The sequence below is a fragment of the Hemitrygon akajei genome, chromosome 6 (assembly GCF_048418815.1).
Source record: "Hemitrygon akajei chromosome 6, sHemAka1.3, whole genome shotgun sequence".
NCBI lineage: Eukaryota > Metazoa > Chordata > Chondrichthyes > Myliobatiformes > Dasyatidae > Hemitrygon > Hemitrygon akajei.
Window position 1 is genome coordinate 87,263,793 of NC_133129.1, and position 21,178 is coordinate 87,284,970.

General features: G+C 45.6%; 1 protein-coding gene across 6 annotated transcripts in view; it reads left to right on the top strand.

Annotated features, from left to right (window-relative positions):
- LOC140729226 (neuroligin-1-like) overlaps nt 1–21,178 on the top strand; it is a 448,622-nt gene that overhangs the window by 318,562 nt on the left and 108,882 nt on the right. For 3 of the 6 annotated variants that reach the window (XM_073048746.1, XM_073048749.1, XM_073048751.1), the window contains one exon: nt 6,017–6,229. In XM_073048746.1, the coding sequence (XP_072904847.1) occupies nt 6,017–6,229 (213 nt within the window). The remainder of the gene's footprint in view (nt 1–6,016; nt 6,230–21,178) is intronic. The other 3 variants (XM_073048748.1, XM_073048750.1, XM_073048752.1) reach the window with 1 other exon arrangement.

The window sequence follows — 21,178 nt, forward strand, 5'->3', positions numbered from 1 at the left end:
ATCTAGTACCGTACTGCGAATCAATGACAGCTCAGCTCCAGTGTCTCTCCAGATCCGCACTGGAACTGGTGTGTCTCCCTCTTTCACAGACACGGTTCCTTCTGAAATAAATTTCTCAGGCCCCTCTCGTATTTTGTCTACCTGGGGCTTTCTCGTCGATTTACTGATCAACACAATACATCCTGTAGGGACTGCTGCTTTCCCTTTTCCTGTCTCCTTCCTCGGAGCAAAGCACTTAGATGCAATATGACCCACCTTTCCACAATTAAAACAGGTCAAGCCAGGACCCCTCCTGCCGTCTTGCCTTTCTTCCTCCTTATTTTTACCACTAGCTCCCAGCTGAATCTCTGCCTCAGCCGGCGGGCTTTCTCTACCGTTCCCACGGTCTTTCTGGTAACTCTTATTCGAGGAAAACTTTGTCTTGTGGGTTAGGGCATATTCATCTGCGAACCTAGCAAATTCGGATATGGACTTATTCGGCTTCTCGTTCAAATACAGCCGGATATCATCCGAAACACAACCTTTAAATTCCTCAATCAGAATTAACTCCCTGCGACGCCAAAAATCCTCTTCCACCATTTCTGCTGCACACCAGCGATCCAAGAGCACACCCTTCTCATAGGCAAACTCTGCATACGTCTGATTCCACCCTTTCTTTAAATTTCTGAACTTTTGTCTATAGGCCTCAGGTACCAATTCGCAGGCCTGAAGAATGGCCTCCTTTACTTTCTCATAATTCTCAGACTCCTCCTCCTCCATGGACAACACCGCATATGCCCGTTGTGCCTTCCCTTTTAACACACTTTGTAACAACACCACCCACTGATCTTTGGGCCACTTCTGACTCACTGCCACCTTTTCAAAATGCAAGAAATAACTATCAACATCCGTCTCCTCGAACGGAGGTACTAACCTAAACTCCCTACTAACATTAAACCTCTCCTCTCGGTCTGACCCTTGAGCTCTTCGCTCTTGCCTTAACTTCTCCATGTCCAGCTCATGTTTCGTCTGTTTCTCCTTCTCCTCATACTCCCTCTCCTTTTCGGCTCTTTCCTTCTCCTTTTCGGCTGCTTCCAGCTGCTTTAACTTAATTTCATGTTCCAACCTTAATTTCTCCAACTCTAACTGAGCCGTCCCACTAGCCGGTACCTTTTCAGGGATATTTTCCAATACCTCAGCTGAAAACACATTCTTCACAATATAATACTGAGTTATGACCCTCCGCACCTCCCGCTTTTTCATTGACAACCTCACCTCTGCGAGATTTAGTCCTTTCGCAATATTTATCAAGTCTGACTTTGTGGCAGCCTCTAGCCTCCAGAGTCGGGTTTTCTATAAATCCGTCTACGTCCATCTTTGCTGGTTTCCCATCTGGTTACCCACGCAACCAGATCCAAGTTTAGACTTAAAAGCCCGATTTACTGGCCCTCCAATTTGGTATCAAATCTCGAGACGAGGCCCCACGTTGTTACAAACCCCATAACTGGGTCACTTACCAGCAAAGATAGAGAGGTCCGTTGAAGTCTGATGATACTACTTTTAACAGTATTTATTAGTAAAAATACACAAAAATAATATCAATGCAAATATACAGATAATATACATCGTCAATACTAAATCTAAAAGTGCGGGTATAATAATAATCAATAAGAAATAAGCTCTATCGTTGTCTAGGGGATAATGTATTGTCCGATGGAAATATAAAGTTCACTCAGTTCATGCAGGCTGCAGCCATTGGGAACCGCTATGTTGCAATGGTTGGAGAGAGAGAGAGATTTGGAGAAAAACTTGCCGGCTTTCCTTTTATGATTTCATTCCGTCAGGAGTCCCGTTAGTGTGGCCTTTCACTTGTGGCCTCTCCTTTAGCTAAGCCGTTCTTCCGTGATGAGCCTGCTACCCTGGCAAGGGAGGACGCACACGAGCCCTCACTGGCGTTCGCTATAAAACGCTGTCACTGGATTTCCAGCGTTTCTCCTGGTGCGTCTAAAGGGGTTGTTCCCCAGACCCTCTTTTATCCTTACTCACGGGGTCTCAGATGTCAATCAGGTTGGGATGATGCAATCCCTCAACCAGACCACTCTGGTTGTCCCCTGAGGGGCTTCAGTACTCAATACACAATTCCGTCTCCAAGAGACAATAGCCGTTATCAGTGGTTCCGTTTCGCTGAGGTCAGGACACATTCCAAACCTTGTGTATTCTGGACATCTCTCTCTCATTTCCTGGGTCCCAGACCCGAATTAATAGCGATCTTGCGATTCTCAAAAAAGGAGGGGGCGACTTTGTACCCTGAGTTGTGGCACATTCATAACAGCTTAAGAAAGGTTTCATAGGAACGCTCTACCTTTGTAAAGGGGGGGGAACACCTGTAATATAAACGTTATATACAATATTGCAGAACGCCATCATACACAATACTTAACAGTTTCAAATGATACCACCAGCAGGCCAACAGCAGCAGCCGAGCCAGTGGCACTGTGGCGAACTGAGTTCCAGTAGGAGTAAAGTCAGGTAGAGCCATTGTGATAGGAGACTGGATACTTAGGTGGACAGACAGGAGATTCCGTGGGTGTGGAAGAGAAACCAGGATGCTGTGTTGCTTCCCGGGCACTAGGGCCCAGGCTGCAGATTATTCAGAAGGGGGAGGCAGAGAACATAGCACACATTGGCACCAGTGACACGGGTAGAAAGGGGGAAGAGGTGCTGCAAAGTGAATATGTTGAGTTAGGGAAGTGAAGAGCAGGAACTCCAAGGTAATAATCTCTGGATTACTCCCAGTAACAGGTGCTGGTCAGGGCAGGAACAGGGCGATGGTACAGGTGAACGTGGTGCAGGCGGCAGGGTTTCAGATTTCTGGATCATTGGGATCACCTCTGGGGAAGGTACGACCTGTACACAAAGGACGGGTGACACTCAAACCCGGTGGGTACCAGTATCCTTGTGGGCAGGTTTGCTAGAGCTATTGGGGAGGGTTTAAGCTAATTTGGCAGGGGGATGAGAACAGGAGTGATTAGACTGAAAATGGGGCGGTTAGTTTACAAACAGATGCAGTGTGTCGCGAGGCTTCTGGCAGAGGCAGGCTGATGACAGGGCAGAATTGCTGTCAATGAGATGAGTTGCAATGTAAGGGGCAGACGAAATCAGAAAGGGTGAATACACCCTGAAGGTGTTATATCTGAATGCACACAGTATACGGAATAAAGTAGATGAACTTGTAGCACAGTTACAGATTGGCAAGTATGATATTGCAGGCATCACTGAATCATGACTGAAAGAAGATTATAGCTGGGAGCTTAACGTTCGGAGATACACATTATATCAAAAGAACATGCAGGTGGGCAGAGGGGGATGACATAACTCAAATGAAATATGAATGAACTTATTTAAATCTTACATTCATCCCACAACACGAGGAAGTAAAAATCTTTGTGTTATGACTCCATCGCAATGTACAGACATGTGAATTTAAAAGTCTAATGGTTTGTAGAAAGGAGCTGTCCCATAGCCTGTTGGTCCTGGTTTTAACGTTTTTTGCTGTGCTACCGTTTGCCAGACGGAACCATTTGCCAGATGGAAGCAGTTGAAGCAGTTTATGGTTGGTGTGACTGGTGTCCCTGATGATCTTCTAGGCCTTCTTTACACACCTGCTGCTGTAAATGACCTCAATGGAGGGAAGTTCACCTCCACAGATGCGCTGGGCTGTCCGTACCACTGTCAGTGATTGAGGTTGGTGCATTTCCCGTACCAGGCAGTGATACAGTCAGTCCTGACGAAGGGTCTCGGCCCAAAACGTTGATTGCTTGTTTCCACGGATGCTGCCCGACCTGCTGTTTGTACGTGTTGATTTGGCCACAGCATCTGCAGTGCACTTTGTGGATACAGCCAGTCAGGTTGCTCTCAATGGTGCCTCTGCCGAAGGTCTTGAGGATTTGGGGGCCATGCCGAATTTCTCAGTCACCTGAGACATTGTTGCGCTTTTTTTGCAAAACAACCAGTGTGTACAGTCCAGGTGTATACCGAGGAACTTGAAACTACTCACCCTCTCAACCGCAGTCCCATTGATGTTGATCAGGGCCGAGCCTGTCTCTATTCCTCCTGTAATCTTTTGTTTTTTTGGACATTGAGGGAGAGGTTGTTATCCTGGCACCACTGTGTCAGGGTGTCAACCTCTCCTCTGTAGGCTGTCTCATCACCGCTAGAAATAAGGCCGATCAAAGTTGTGTCATCTGCCAATTTGATCAGCAAATTGGAACTGTGTGTGGCAGCACAGTCGTAGATGTGAAGGGAGTGGAGGAGGGGACTCAGGACACAACCATGGGGGGGGCACCTGTGTTGAGGGTCAGAGGGACAGAGGTGTGGGAGCCCATCCTTACCACCTGTTGGCGATCCGATAAGAAATCTAGGATCCAGCTGCACAAGACGGTGCAAGCTGAGGTCTCTGAGCTTCCTGTCAAGTCTGAGGGAATTATGGTGTTGAATGCTGAAGTGTAGTCCAGGAACAGCATTCTAATGTATGCATATGTTGGTAAAAAATGAAATCAAATCCTTAGAAAGTGTGGAATTGTTGTGGAGAGAGCTATGGAACTGCAAGGGTAAAAAGACCCTGACGGGAGTTGTATACAAGGTCCCAAGCAGTAACACGGATGTGGTCTACAAGTTACAATGGGAGATAGAAAACTTATGCCAAAAGGGCAATGTTATAATTGTCATGGGGGATTTCAGTATGCAGGTAGATTGAAAAAAATCAGGGTGGTGTTGGATCCCAACAGGGGGATTTCTGGAGTATCTACGCGATAACTTTTCAGAGCAACTCATGGTTGAGCTCACTAAGGCATCAGTTATTCTAGATTTGATGTTGTGCAATGAACCAGAATTTAAGGTAAAGGAACCCTTGGGGGACAGTGTTAAGGATGTTAAGAATGTGGGTTCAGGGTACTTGGAGGCACATGATAAAATAGGATGTGGTCATCAGGAAAAACCATACCTGACAGATCTGTTGGAATTCTTGGAAGAAATAACAAGCAGGATAGACAAAGGAGAATGGGTAGATGGTGTGTACTTGGATTTTCAGAAGGCCTCTGACAAGGTGCCGCATATGAGGCTGCTTAGCAAGTTAAGAGCCACTGGTATTACAGGAAAGATTCCAGCATAATTCATAGTAATATTTTATGTCTTGCACTGTACAGTTGCTGCTAAATAGCAGATTTCACAAAGTCAGCGATAAAGCAAGAAAACACAACCAGTCCTCACAGATGGAGAGAGTGAGCAGTTTCAAGTTCCTGGGTGTCAAGATCTCTGAGGACTTAGCCCAGTCGCAACATATTGATGCATCTATAGAGAAGGCAAGACAGCAGCTATATTTCATGCGGCGTTTGAGGAGGTTTGGCTTGTCACCTAAAGGACTTGAAAATTTCTACAAATGTACTGCAGAAAACATTCTGACTGGCTGTATCACTGGTATTGGGGGGTGGTGGGGGGGGGTGGGGGCTACTGCACAGGATTGAAATAAGCTGCAGAGAGTTGCCAACTTAGTTAGCTCCACCACGGGCACTCCGTAGTATCCTGGACATATTCAAGAAGCGGTGCCTCAAAAAGTTGGCGTCCATCATTAAAGACCCCCACTACCCAGGACATGCCCTCTTCTCACTGTTACCATCAGGAAGGAGGTACAGGAGCCTGATGACACACACTCAGTGATTCAGGAACAGCTTCTTCCCTTCTGCCATCCAATTTCTGAATGGACATTGAACCCATGAACACTACCTCACTTTTTAAAAAATTTTATTTTTGCACTGCTTATTTAACTATTTAATACACACACACACACACACACATATATATATGTATACTTACTGTAATTCACAGCATTTTTTATCTTATCGTCTATAGTATTGTACTGCTGCCACTAATTTACAAACTTCGTGACATATGCCAGTGATATTGAACTGATGCCGATTCTGGTTCTGAAAGGAGCCGTCCAACCAGCTGAGTGTAACCCCCCTCTCTCCTTCCCTTGCAGGGTTCCTGAGCACGGGGGATATGGCTGCCAAAGGTAACTATGGTCTGCTGGATCAGATCCAGGCTCTGCGGTGGCTCAGCGAAAACATCGGCTATTTCGGTGGGGACCCCATGAGGATCACGGTGTTCGGATCGGGCGCGGGCGCGTCCTGCGTCAACCTCCTGATCCTCTCTCACCATTCTGAAGGTAACCGTTGGAGCAATTCCACAAAAGGTATTCAGCCAGTACAAAACATTTGACAATTTTGGTGTCTGCATGCGACCGTAGTAGCCCCCAGAAGGGAAAGCAGAACCCTGGTTGACCAAACGGAAAAGGCCGCACTGACGGGTGAGGCCAGAGGCCACTTGTTGCCGTGGTCATGACTTTGCTGCTCTCTTGCAATTCGTCACCCCTCCAACCCCCCCCCCCCCCCAGCCCAATTATAGTAGGCCCTCATGTTTGACAACCTACCCACAGCCCTTGGCTCTTTGTTTCTATGTCAGCTAATCAAACGATTGAGCTGCTCGGGGAGCTGGTGTTGAACTCAGCCATGGTGTGGAAGTTGGCCCAGAAACCTTTGTCATGGTGAGCACTGATGGGTTGAATGGCCTTCACCTGAGCACAAGCCTTAGAGGGCTTCCCCTTTATTCTGGAAACTGACCGTGAACTTTTCCCATTGGGCAGGCAGGATACAGTGACATTTCCAATGGAATATCTCCACAGGTTCCCAACACAGAGGCAAACTCCTTTGCTTCCTTGGAAAACCCATGAAATATTCTCCAGCTGGAGTCAATTGGGCTTGGGGAGGAGGTGTCCATGACATCATGGGCTTAACCACAGGATGTGTGACATCGTCGGCACCCTGACATGGGCAATGGGTTTCTACTGTGATGTTATTAGCATCACAACCGAAGCATAGCAATGGTGACCTCATCAGCATGGTCCTGTTGTGATGTCATCACAAGGGTTGCCTGGCTGCGACCTCATCCAACGGACCAAAGAGAGTTGTTGCCCAATGCCCCAGTTGACTTCATTGCCCCCTGACTTCAGAGGGTGGCTCTGTGATGGTAGGGCGTTGGTAAGGCTCCAAATGTTGGCCCATGGATTTAGCCAGCTCACCAGGCAAACAACGGGGCCGGTAGACATTGGTGGAGCAAGGAGCAGGGCCAAATAAGCTCTGATCCTTTCTGGACATGAGCTAGCCTCCCTCCGAGTGTGTGAGTGTGAGGCTGAGGGTGAGAACCTGTGAAGGGACGACTGATGTCAAGGATAAAATGGGCAACTGAAGGTCAGCATGGAGTTGGCGGGCCGAAGGGCCTGTTTCCTGCTGCGTCTCTCTCTCTCTCTCTCTCTCTACGCATCCCCCATTTCAGAGCTGTGCTGACCACCTTCCCGATGCCACCACCCGGGCCGACGAAGCAAGTGGCAAGTTTACCGAGGCAACAAGTGACCTTTAACCTGACCCTGTACCCTACTGAAGGCTTGAGTCACCCCGTTAACATGCCATGCACATGTCACCAACACGGTATCTTTTGAGGGAACAGCTCCCTTTTTTTTCTCTTGGTTCCACTTCTGGCAGATGGCAGTCTGAATCTAAAGGCCCCAGCGACCAGCTGCCTGCTCACTTGGTGACGTTTCTCCCCTCTGGCTCCTTGAGAAACGGAACGTAATTTTTTTTTTGGTGGAACTCTCTCTCTCTCTTTTGTGGAGGTCGGTGTGGGGGAGGGGAGAGGGAGTTGGGGGTGATTAAAATGAACAAGGTGGGAGCTGGCGGGGTTTGTGTAGGGAGGGGGAAGGCACCAGGCGCGCAAAAGCAAACTGGACCCTCCTTACACTTGAGACGCTCTGGGCATCTGCAAGCCACTAAAGAACGTAGTCAGGATTACCTCGCTGCTGGAATTTTCAAACAAAATTATCGATGAAGCAGAAAGACCCCCCTGAACAAAATACTGCCTGACTATATTTTCTTTCTTGAATGATCCAACGGGGGGGCTGGGCGGTTCATCAGGCAATGCTTTACAGGCCCTGTTTAGTGGCATTAGCCAATTAGAGGCTGCCATTGACTACAAAAGTCAGCCAATGCTGGACACGTCCGGGAAGTTACCACATGACCTCCAACCTAACTAAAGTCCTCCACTCATGCTCCTTACCCCCTAACCCTCACCCTCGTCCATCCCGCCAACCCTCTACCAGAGAGGTGGCGACCTCATTGGGTATTCCAGTCGCATCCTTATCCAGATCTTGGAATGGCAGCACAGAGAGGGGTTTTCCAAGGAACAGGAGTGATATTTCAGCATTTGTGAGAGGCCTGGTTGTACTTCTCAGGGCATGGCATGACTAACAGTGTCGATCTTGGTGTCCGAGTCCATAATGAGCCCCAGTCCCAGCCACCAGCCAAACTCAACATCCCTGTCTGCTTCTAATGCGGCCCATTTGTCAACATCCCTCATGACATAAATGCAAGCGGGCTTTTACTGAGAACATGAGGGGAAACCTCTTCACTCAGAGGGTGGTGAGAGTGTGGATCGAGCTGCCAGCGCAAGTGGTGCATGTGAGCTCAATGTCAATATTTGAAAGAAGTTTGGATTGGTACATGGATGGTAGGGGTATGGAGGGCTATGGTTCCGAGTGCGGGTCAATGGGAGTAGGCAGTTTAAATGGCCCAGCACGGTTTGGATGGGCTGAAGGGCCTGTTTCTCTACTACTTTTCTATGACTCTATGATTCTATCAATAAAACAGATGGTGTTGAGGGTTATATCTAGTAATAATATCATCGTCCATGACCCCAGCAAACTGGAAACTCAGATCAATCATCTTGTCCATAAGACCATAGGACTTAGGTGCAAAATCAAACCATTCAGCCCATCGAGTCTGCTCTGCAATTCCCTCATGGTTGTTTTATTCTGCCGCTCAACTCCACTCTCTTTTGACACTCTGACTAATTTTAAATATGCCCAATGGCTTGGCCTCCACAGCCACCTGTGTCAATGAATTCCACAGACACACCACACCCTGGCTAAAGAAATCCCTCCTCATCTCTGTTCTAGATGGACGTCCCTCTATTCTGAGGCCGTGCCCTCTGGTCTTAGAGCCCTCACACTACAGGAAACATCTCTACATCCACTGTATCGAGGCCTTTCAACATTCGATAAGTTTCAATTAGACCCCCTCTCATTCTTCTAAACTCCAGTGAGTACAGGCCCAGAGCCTTCAAACGCTCCTCATTTGTTAACCCTTTCATTCCTGGAATCATTCTTGTGCACCTCCTCTGGACCCTCACTTCTTTTCTTACAAAAGGGGCCCGTAACCACAGTAGCGTAGCAGTTAGCGCAGCCCTATTACAGCTCAGGGCGTCAGCGTTCAAGCGTATGGGTCTCCACCTACAGTTAAAAGGCGTACTGGTTAGTAGGATCATTGTAAATGATCTGTGATTAGATGGGTTAAATCGAGGTTTTTGGCCTGGAAGGGACTACTCTGTGCTGTATGTCTAACTAACTAAATAAACTTCTCATCACTCCAAGTTCAGTGTAACTGATGCAATTGACAGGAGAGGGTGCTGATCATCCCACCTCCCTAATCTGAGAATCTATTTTAAAAAATCACACGTACAATCAAGGAGATGTAATAATTCCTTAATGGGGCCCTTAATTGTCCCGACATATTTGGAAACCTCATTTAAGATCAATAAGTGGTAGTATTGCAGGATGGTACAGATCTTAAATATTTACGTCTTTTGGGTGGGCTTAAGGATTGGCCTCAAGGGTCTAATACCCCATCCCTTGAGACCACCATTCCCAACTCCATGATCTTTCTCCCATTCTCCTCTGTCAATAGGTGGTAAAAAAAAGTGTACGGCCTGCTTGCCTTCATTAATTGAGGCACCGAGGAAGTTAAAAACAAGAGGACACAGGCTTATGATCAGCTAGGCTACCGTCTGTTATGCCACTGGCATTTGGGGCAACAACAAGGGTTCTCCATCTCTGTCTGGCCAAAGACCATCACATAGAGATTAGAAGGATTCTTCATTGCTGTTTCTGTAACCATTTTGTTTTACAAGTTAGGGTCATTAGCCTTGAGCTAAACCCTAAACCTGGAGGACCGGTGGAACACTCTTAGTCTGGCCTCTACCCTTTGATTGTTTGGTATGCGTGACCCTACCAAGAGCCAAAGCATACAGCCCTGACTCCAGCCTGCTTTGCTCTCCGGGTTATTGAGACACCTCCGATCCCTATGATTAGGTTTGGTCCTCTTGAAGATTAAGATCAGAGGAGAGAGATTTGACATCAGGGGCAGCTTCTTCATGAAAGTAGTGGTGCATAATTTGAATGAGCTGCCAGAAATAATGACTGAGGTGGGTTCACTAGCATCCTTTAAAAGCCACCTAGATAAGCACTGTGCATGGACAGGAGAGGTTTTGAAGGCCAGACATAGACAGATGGAACTAATTTGCTGAGCAACACTGTCGGTCTTGAGCAGTAGGCCAAAGGCCCTGTTCCGTGCACTTTGACTCTATGTTGCAGCTTTATAAAACTCTGTTTGAGCCGTATCGAGAGTATTGCATTCAGCTTTGGTCCACGCACCCTTACAAAAAGGATGTAGAGGCTTTGGAGAGGCTGCAGAAAAGGTTCACCAGGAAGCTGCCTGGATTACAGGGTATGAGCTGCAAGGAGACATAAAGGAGCCATTTGGCCCATCGAGTCTGCTCCGCCATTTCAAAATGGCTGATCCATTTCCGCTCTCAGCCCCAATCTCCTACCTTCTTTCCATATCACTTCACATCCCAACTAATCAAGAATCTATCAATGTTTACCTTAAGTATACTCAATGACTTGGCCTCCACAGCTGCTGGTGACAACAAATTCCACAGATTCACCACTCTTTGGCTAAAGAAATGCCTCCCCATCTCCATTCTGAAAGGACGCCCCTCTATTCTGAGGCTGTGTCCTGTTGTCTTAGACTCCCCCACCATAGAAACATCCTCTCTACATCCGTTCTTTCAACATTCGATAGGTTTCAATGAGATCCCCACCTCATTCTTTTGAATTCCAGTGACCAGAGGCCCAGAGCCATCAAACGTTCCTCATATGCAGTGGCGTATCTAAGGTATGGCAGGTATGGCACGTGCCCTGGGCGCCACTGTGCAGTTTCTATTAAAGTCAGACAAGCCATCCTCGGATAGTGAAAAAATAATTTTCTTCAGATGTGTGATCTGTCTTTGATTATCATGGGTGAGAAGCACTAGGATGGCCTTATTGCAGAACTTTGTGTAAGAAGACCATGAAACATTTCTTCACAAAGAAGAAGCAGGAAAGTGGAGTTGAAGGACAGAAGAGACGAAAGTTGGAGGCAGAAAAAGCCAAGAAGTTGAGCAAGTTTTTCATGCCCTTTGAAAAGCCCGGAACAAGTAGTTCGACACGTTCCATGGAGTCGCCTGCGCCTGCTACAAGTCGAGGAGGAAGTCAAGTCAGATAAATCCGAGTCTGATAAGATTAAGAGTGAGGCTGCCACAGAGAATGTGGGCATGACAGGAGGGGAAGATGATGGTGGTGGTGGTGATGTTGAGTTTATTGACGAGATTGAACCTGACGACACTGACCCTAGTGAACTGGATGGTGTCAAGGAGCCTCGAACTGTCATACCAGAACAGCATGATATTGGACTTCTGAAGTTCAACAAGGACACTGGAAAAGCAATTCTGCCTGATGCATTGAAAACAGAAATAGTAAAGCTGGGATCGAAGTATTTCCAGAACAGTGAGGGGCCTTTCCTACCAACAAATAACCGCTCAATGAACAAAACTTGGTTCAAGAGAAAATTGGGAAATGGTCGTGGTGAGGAAGTGACTCACTCATGGCTGGTCTATTCCTCTTCTAAAGAGTCTGCATTTTGTATCTGTTGTCTTCTCTATTCCCAGTCAGACCATCAGTCCTCATTGGAGCAGGAAAGTGGATTCAACCAGTGGAAAGGACCTGAAAGGATTAGAGTTCATGAAAATGCCAAGAATCATCGGGAATGCTTCACACAGTGGAAAGAACTGGAAATAAATTTAGCTGGAAACAGAGTTATTGACACCATATTTCAGTCACAGATTGAGAAGAAAAAGCAGAAGTTACGTGATATCTTGACGAGAATCCTTCACTGCATACAATTCCTTGTGACTCAGAACCTGGCTTTGCGAGGACACAGGGCATCACTTCAGCTAGACGATGACTCCAATGTGGGAAATTTCCTTGGCTTACTGAAACTACTGGCCATCTTTGATCCTGTCATAAAAGAACACCTCACTCATTTGGAAAGTCATCCTGGATCTACATCTTATCTTTCACCGGGAGTCCAGAACGAATTCATCCACGTGATAGCATCCACTGTTCGCCAGAGTTTACTGAGAAGCATTTGTAAAGCCAAGTACTATGGTCTCATGTTTGACTCAACTCCTGATCAGGCACACTGTGAGCAGATGTCAGAAGTAGTGAGGTATGTGGAGGTTGATCTTGAGAGGAAAACCATCAGTGTTAGAGAGTCCTTCCTTGGTTTTATCCAGATAAGCCAGAAGGATGCTGATAGCTTGGTTGAAGACATCTTGAAACAGCTAGAGAAGGACGAAATGGAGCTGCAAGATTGTCAGTCACAGTGCTATGACAACACTGCTGTGATGGTTGGACACAGAAGTGGTGTTCATCAAAGAATAAGTGAGAAAAACAACCTGGCAGTGTTTGTGAATAGCGACAATCACTCACTCAACAACTTGGTGGGTTCCGTGCAGCCAAGCAGGATACAATGATGGTCACATTTTTTGGAACCATCGAAGCTCTCAACGTGTTTTTCTCTCGTTCAACACAGCGCTGGGAAAAACTCAAAAACGCCGTGCCTGTGGTTGTGAAATCGGAGTCCGAAACCAGGTGGAGTGCAAGGACAGAAGCAGTGAAGCCCATCAACAAGCACCTTGAGGAGATACTTCAAGTTCTCCAGGACATAATAGACAATGAAAACGACACCAGTGAAACAAGAAGTGATGCAAGGCAGCTCTACAACTGCTTGTTGAGTTTCAATTTTCTGATTTTGCTAGGATTTTGGAACAAAGTACTCATTCGCATTGACCGTATTCAAAAGAGGCTGCAGGATCCTAGCATGAACTTCCACGATGGTGCCCTGGATTTGAAAGCCCTCCGAGATAATTTTTATGATGAAAGAAAAGTGTTGGTCAGTGAGTCACTCAAAGAAGGAATCGGTCTCTGTCAAGAATGGAATATTGAAGTTGAAAGATGTCAGAGACGAAAGAAACGAATGGCTGGAGAGACGCTGGGTTAACAGCTAAGGACGAAATGGAAAGAGTCATGAGGGGAACACTCGACGGTCTTCACAGAGAAATGGCTGAAAGGTTCGCTCGTTTGCATGACACCAATGCCAAGTTTGGGTTCCTTCTCGATGTCGAGGGACTGTTATGGCGCTGACAGTAACAACCTAAAGAAGAAGTGTGAAAATGTGGGCAAATTGTACATCTCTGATGTTGATGGACAGCAGCTATATGAAGAAATTTTGGATTACAGAATGTTGCTATCAAGGTGGGTCATCATGAAAATATCAGGACCTGAAGGGCTTCTTGAATTTATTGACCAGTATGGAGATGAGAGCATCTTCCCCAATCTTCACATTGCTATTCAGATAATGCTAACCATCGCGGTTTCCATCGGCAGCTGTGAGAGATCATTCAGCAAGTTAAAACTAATACTTTTGTATTTGAGAGCCTCCATGGGTCAAGGCAGACTCTGTGATCTTACTCTGCTGAGTGTAGGAAGAGAAGACACTGAAAAAACTGACTTTGATCACATCATAGACCAATTTGCATCAGTGAAAGCAAGGACGGTGCTGTTATGGTTTTCATGTACTGCCATAATTCGTTAATTAAAAGATTAACGAGCTTGACTTGTATTTTTGAGCTGATATTATGGTAAAGTTATCTAAAAGATGTGTGTCAGATGTTTGGATGGGGTGCAATTTCACTGCTTGCCATAGGCGCTATTTTCCGTAGATACGCCCCTGCTCATATGATAAGCTTTTCAATCCCAGAATCATTTGCGTGAACCTCCTTTGAAACCTCTCCAATGTCAGCACATCCTTTCTAAGATAAAGGACTCACAACTGCTCACAACTCCAAGTGAGGCCTCACCAGTGCTTTATAAAGCCTCAACATTACAGCCTTGCTTTTATATTCTACTCCTCTCAAAATGAATGCTAACATCGCATTTTCCTTCCTCACCATTCAATAGGTTGAAACATTGGACAAACAGTGGGGGGCTAAGGGGCGATCTGATAGAGGTTTATAAAATTATAAGAGAAATAGATAGCCAGGGTCAAAAATCTAATACAAGGGTTCACAACCTTTTTCATTCCATGGACCTACAGTGGCAGGCAAAAGTTTGGGCATCCCTGGCCAAAATTTCCGTTACTGTGAATAGCTAAGCGAGTAAAAGATGACCTGATTTCCAAAAGGCATGAAGTTAAAGATGACACATTTCTTTAATATGCATTTAAGCACGATTACTTTTTTATTTCCATCTTTTACAATTTCAAAATAACAAAAAATGAAAAGGGCCCAAAGCAAAAGTTTGGGCACCCTGCATGGTCAGTACTTAGTAACACCCACTTTGGCAAGTATCACAGCTTGTAAACGCTTTCTGTAGCCAGCTAAGAGTCTTTCAGTTCTTGTTTGGGGGATTTTCGCCCATTCTTCCTTGCAAAAGGCTTCTAGTTCTGTGAGATTCTTGGGCCGTCTTACATGCACTGCTCTTTTGAGGTCTATCCACAGATTTTCGATGACGTTTAGGTCGGGGGACTGTGAGGGCCATGGCAAAACCTTCAGCTTGCACTTCTTGAGGTAGTCCATTGTGGACATTGAGGTGTGTTTAGGATCATTATCCTGTTGTAGAAGCCATCCTCTTTTCATCTTCAGCTTTTTTACAGACGGTGTGATGTTTGCTTCCAGAATTTGCAGGTATTTAATTGAATTCATTCTTCCCTCTACCAGTGAAGTGTTCCCCATGCCACTGGCTGCAACACAAGCCCAAAGCATGATCGATGTACGCCCATGCTTAACAGTTAGAGAGGTGTTCTTTTCATGAAATTCTGCACCCTTTTTTCTCCAAACATACCTTTGCTCAATGCAGCCAAAAAGTTCTCTTTTAACTTCATCAGTCCACAGGACTTGTTTCCAAAATGCATCAGGCTTGTTTAGATGTTCCTTTGCAAACTTCTGACACTGAATTTTGTGGTGAGGACACAGGAAAGGTTTTCTTCTAATGACTCTTCCATGAAGGTCATATTTGTGAAGGTGTCACTGCACAGTAGAACAGTGCACCACCACTCCAGAGTCTGCTAAATCTTCCTGAAGGTCTTTTGCAGTCAAACAGGGGTTTTGATTTGCCTTTCTAGCAATCCTATGAGCAGTTCTCTCAGAAAGTTTTCTTGGTCTTCCAGACCTCAAACTTGACCTCCACCATTCCTGTTAACTGCCATTTCTTAATTACATTATGAACTGAGGAAACGGCTACCTGAAAACACTTTGCTATCTTCTTATAGCCTTCTCCTGCTTTGTGGGCATCATTTATTTTAATTTTCAGGGTGCTGGGCAGCTGCTTAGAGGAGCCCATGGCTGATGGTTGTTGGGACAAGGTTTGAGGAGTCAGGGTATTTATAAAGCTTTGAAATTTGCATCACCTGGCCTTTCCTAATGATGATTGTGAACAAGCCATAGCCCTAACAAGCTAATTAAGGTCGGAGACCTTGGTAAAAGTTATCTGAGAGCTCAAATCTCTTGGGGTGCCCAAACTTTGGCTTGGTGCTCCTTTCCTTTTTTTCACTCTAAAATTGTACAAAACAAAAATAATACACTAATCTTGCTTAAAATGTTGAAAAGAATGTTTCATCTTTAACATTATGACTTTTGGAAATCAGTTCATCTTCTATTCACTTAACTATTCACAGTAACAGAAATTATGACCGGGATGCCCAAACTTTTGCATGCCACTGTATATCATTAAACAAGGGTCCATGGACCCCAGGTTGGGAACCCCTGGTTTAAGGTGAAGGGTGGAAGTTCGAAGGAGATGTGCTGTACAGTTTTTGCTTACACAGAGAGTGGTGGGTGCTTGCAAGGTTCTGCCAAGTAGGCAGATATGATAGAGGGCCTTAGATGGGCAGATGAATATACAGAGATGGAGGGGTATGGACTCTGTGCAGGGAGAAGGGAGTAGTAGCCATTAGCTAATGAGTTGGGTACAGCATTGTGGGCCGAAGGGCCTGTAACTGTACAGTCATGTTCCATGCCCCATTAGGGTGCATCAGGTCTAGGATTCTATCATGAACACAGGGATCCCTGGCAATTAATCTATATAAACAAGCATTCCTGGCAATGTGTCCAATGGCAGGGACCACCGAGAAGTGGAATGAAGTTTACAGGGTTCCACAGGGAATACTGGTGGATACAGGGATTCCCAGGGTTTCAGGGGTTCTTGGAAGTGTATCAGTGGCTATTCAGGAAATGAGGGGTGTGAGACTCGTTACAGGTATTACCAGGGAATGTGTCACAGATTGTGCAGAAATCTAGCAATGTGTCAGTAGTTACACAGATCACCAGGAATGTGTCAATAGTTACAGGGATCACCAGCGATGCACCAATTGTTACAGAGATCACCAGGAATGTGTCAATAGCTACAGAGATCACCAGGAATGTGTCAGTAGTTCGTAATAACAAGTAATAAGTAGGTGGTCACAAAGATGTGTCAGGTACTGCCTGCATTCCCAAGGAATGATTTAGTACTCCAGGAAATCCTGTGAAGTGTGTCAGGAGCTAGAGGATGTCCCAGAGAGTGTGTCAGGGATTACAGGATTCCTGGAAATCAAATAGCATTTACAGGGCTCCCTGGGAAAGAGAGTTAGCCCCTACAGGGACTAACACTCCCTGGGAAATTTTGTCAAGGGTGGTGGAGATTCCTAGGAGTGAGCCAATGGCATTGGGATTCACTGGGATGATGTCTGCGGTTCAGGAAATGGGATCGGTAGTTACACAGAGTTGCTCTGCAGTCACAGTGAACCCCGTGGAGTGCGTCTGTATTTTACAGGGAATCCCAAGCTCTTGTGTTACAGGGTTTGCCGGTGAGTGTATCAGTCACAACAGGCATTCCCTCTAATGCGTCAGAGGTTACACAGATTCCCTGGAATGGTGCCAGTGTTTACAAGAGTTCCGAAGGATTCGATCAGCTGAACTCTCCCTGAGATGGTTAGTAGTTACATGATTCCAGGGAAGCCTTGTCAATTATGGGACCGCTAGGTCCCATAAAAGGCTGAAGAGAATATAAGAACTGCCAGCAAGTATTCTGAAGTTGGCGTGGTGGGGGGTGAGGCGCAGTAGTGTGGAGGTTAACGTGATGCTTTACCGTGTCAGTGGCCCACCTCTGTCTGTAAGCAGTTTGCCCTTTCTCCTCAAGACCATGTGGGTTTCCTCCCACTGTCCAAAGATGTGAGGGTTAATAGGTTAATTGGTCACATGGTTGTATTTGGGTAGTGCAGGCTCATTGGACCAGAAGGGCCTGTTACCATATTGTATCTCTAAATAAATTAATTCATTCATTAAATTTAATTAAGTTTGACCCAGAGGACTTTGTCGTTATCCATAGGAATTCCTCAAGTGTGCGTAGTGAGTGACTGGAGGGATCTCCACAGTGATTGTGGAGGTATAAGGAACCACAGCAAATTTGCGAGACTGACAGACTCCCAGGGATTATCCCAGTGTTCCCAGATGTTTGCCAATAATTCCAAGGATTCCCACAATGTTTACGAGGTTCTCCCAGGGAGAGCTACACTGTTTACAGGGACTCCCAGGGAGTGTGACAGTGGGTACAAGGATTTCCAACCCAGAGAATTTTTTTAAATGTTCACGGACATTCTGCTGTAGCGCGCCTGTCATTACAGGAATTCCCGCAGAGCCTGTCACCAGTTAATGGGATTCCCAGGAAGTCCATATATAGATTCCCTGAGAGTTTGTTGTTAGTGATTACAGAGATTTCAGATTCAGATTCAGATTCAGTTTATTGTCATTTAGAAACCACAAATGCAATGCAGTTAAAAAATGAGACAACATTCCTCCAGAATGATATCACAAAAGCACACGACAAAACAGACCACACAAGAAAATCTACATAACATTTGGTAATCCCCAATCCAGAGAGGCTGCTGCGTATCAATATCGCGCTACCGTCTTAGCACGTTCCCCGGAAAGGAACTCCAAACCCATCAGACAAAACAAGACTACCCAGACACATCAAGTCAAGAGACCAGCACTTTCTGTGTCGTGTTGGTATTTATAACTGTCCTGGATATAGTTATAAGAATATGTTGATACTACAGGAATCTCCAGAAATATGTTAATAGATGCAGGCATACACAGGGAAAATCCACAGGATTGCTCCTGTATTCCCATTCCCAAAAAGTGCATCACTGTTTCCATGCATCCTCTGGAATGAGTCAAACACTGAAGGATATCCCAGGAATTTTGGGTACACTTAAAACAGAGGTTGGCAGGTTCTTGATTAGTCAGGGTGTCAAAGGTTATGGGGAGAAGGCAGGAGAACGGGGTTGAGAGGGATAATGCACTAGGGAAATTCTGGGCAGTCTCAATGGGCTGCACAACATTGTGGGCCGAAGGGCCTGTAATGTGCTGTGAATCTCTGTGTTCTATGTTCTAAGTCAGCGAGGGGATGCGAGGGCGAATCTAATCTTCTGAGGTGGTCCCTGGGGAAGCATATCGTTGCTTACAGAGATCTTTGAGAATGTTCTGGTGTTCACTTTGTCTCCCCAGAGTGGCTCAGCATCTTTAGGGGTCTATAGTAACTTGAGGGTCTCCAGGAGTGTGTCGGAGGATACAAGAATTCTCGAGGACTGTGTCAACATTTACAAATATTCCATTGTTACAGGGATCCCCACAAGTACTATGTGTCATTTGTTAGAAGAATCCCTGGGAAGTGTGTATTCAGTTACAGGAATTCTCTGGGAATGTATTGAAAGTTACAGTATTCCTAAGGAAGTTGTTAATGTTCATGGAAATTTCTGTATTATGTGTCAGGATTTACAGAGATCCTGGGAATATGTTAATCAGTACATAGAAGTCTCAACTAGAGAGTGTGTAATGCTAGATCTCTTATCAGAGAATGAGACAGGACAGGTGACAGAAGTTTGTGTAGGAAAACACTGCATCCAGTGATCATAATGCCATTAGCTTCAAGATAGTTGTGGAAAAGAACGGGTCTGGTTGTCGGGTTGAGATTCTAAACTGGAAAAAATCAATGCTGATGGTAGCAGAAAGGATCTGGCAAGTGTGGATTGGGAGAGGTTGCTTGTTGGCAAAGGTGTACTTGGAAAGTGGGAGGCCTTCAAAAGCGAAATTTTGAAAGTACAGTGTTTTTATGTTTCTGTCAGAATAAACGGTAAGAATAACAGGTGTAGGGAACCTTAGTCTTCGAGAGATATTGAGGTCCTGGTTAAGAAAACAAGGAGGTGCATAGCAGGTATAGGCAGGATGGAACAAATAAGGTACTTGTGGAGTGTAAGAAATGTAAGAGAACACTGAAGAAGGAAATCAGGAGGGCTAAAAGGAGGCATGAGGTTGCTTCAGCAGACCAGGTGAAGGAAAATCCCAAGGGCTTGTTCAGATATGTTAAGAGCAAAAAGATTGCAAGGGACAAAATTTGTCGTTTGCAAGATCAGATTGGTAATCTATGCGTGAAAGTAATGTCACAGGTAGATAGAATCATAAAGAAAACTTTTGGCACATCGGCCTTCATAAATCAAAGTATCTAGTACAGAATTTGGGATGCTATGTTGAAGTTGTATAAGATGTTGAAGCCTAATTTGGAGGATTGTGTACAGCTTGGCCACCTTCCTACAGGAACGATGTAAATAAGATTGAAAGAGTGCAGAGAAAATTTACAAGGATGTTGCTGGGTCTGGAGGAGCTGAGTTATAAAGAAAGATTGAATAGGTTAGGACTTTATTCCTTGGAATGTTGAAGATTGAGAGGAGATTTGACAGAGGCATACAGTAGATAGGGTAAATGCCAGTAGTTTTTTTCCACTGAGGTTGGGTGAGACTAGAACTAGAGATCATAAGTTAAGGGTGAAAGATGAAAAACGTACCAGGAATATGAGAGTGGAATGAGCTGCCAGCGCATGGGGTTGATTTCAACGTTTTAGAGAAGTTTGGATAGGGACATGGACGGTGGGGGTATGGAGGGCTGTGGTCCACGTGCAGATCGATGGAACTAATGGTTTGGCATGGAGTAGATGGGCTGAAAGGCCTGTTTCTGAACTGCAACGTTCTATGGCTATGGCTCTATGTTAGCTCACTGGGAGTGTGTCAGTATTTTGAGGGCCGTTGGGAGTCAGAGACTCATAGGTTTATACAGCACAGAAACAGGCCATTCGGTCCTACAGGTGCATGCTACCAAGGTGCATACTTGAGCTTCTTTCCATCTGTGTTTGACCTGTGTCCTTCTAAATCTTTCCTATCCATGTACCTGTCCAAGTGCTTTTAAACACTTCCTTTGGCAGTTTGTCCCACTATACTCAACACCCTCTGTGTGAAAAAGTTGCCCCTCATACTCTTTAAATAGTTCCCCTCTCACCTTGGCCCTCTAACTTTAGACTCCCTAACCACGATATAAAGCCTGGGACCATCCGCCTTATCTGTGACCCTCGTGATTTTCTATTCCCACTGTTGCCCGTAAAGGGTTTGTACATTCTCTCGTGTGTTTCCTTCAGGTGCTCCGGTTTTCTCTCACCGTCAAAGACCTGCTGGTTGGTAGGTTAGTTGGTCATTGTAAATTGTCCCGTGATTAGGCTAGGGTTAAATCGGGGCAACACGGCTCGAAGGGCCGGAAGGGTCAATTCTACGTTGCCTCTCAAACAATAAATAAACCTGTACAGTATATGGTCACCCCTCAGTCTCCTTCACTCCAGGGAAAACGGCCCTAACTTGTCCAGTCTCTCCTTATAACCCAACTCAACCTGGTCATGGACACATCCTTGTGAATCTTTTCTGCGTCCTCCCTAGCTTATCACATCCCTCCTACAGCCGGGTAGCCTAAATTGCGAACAGTGACACACAACAGTGGTGGTGACATCAGCATCTTG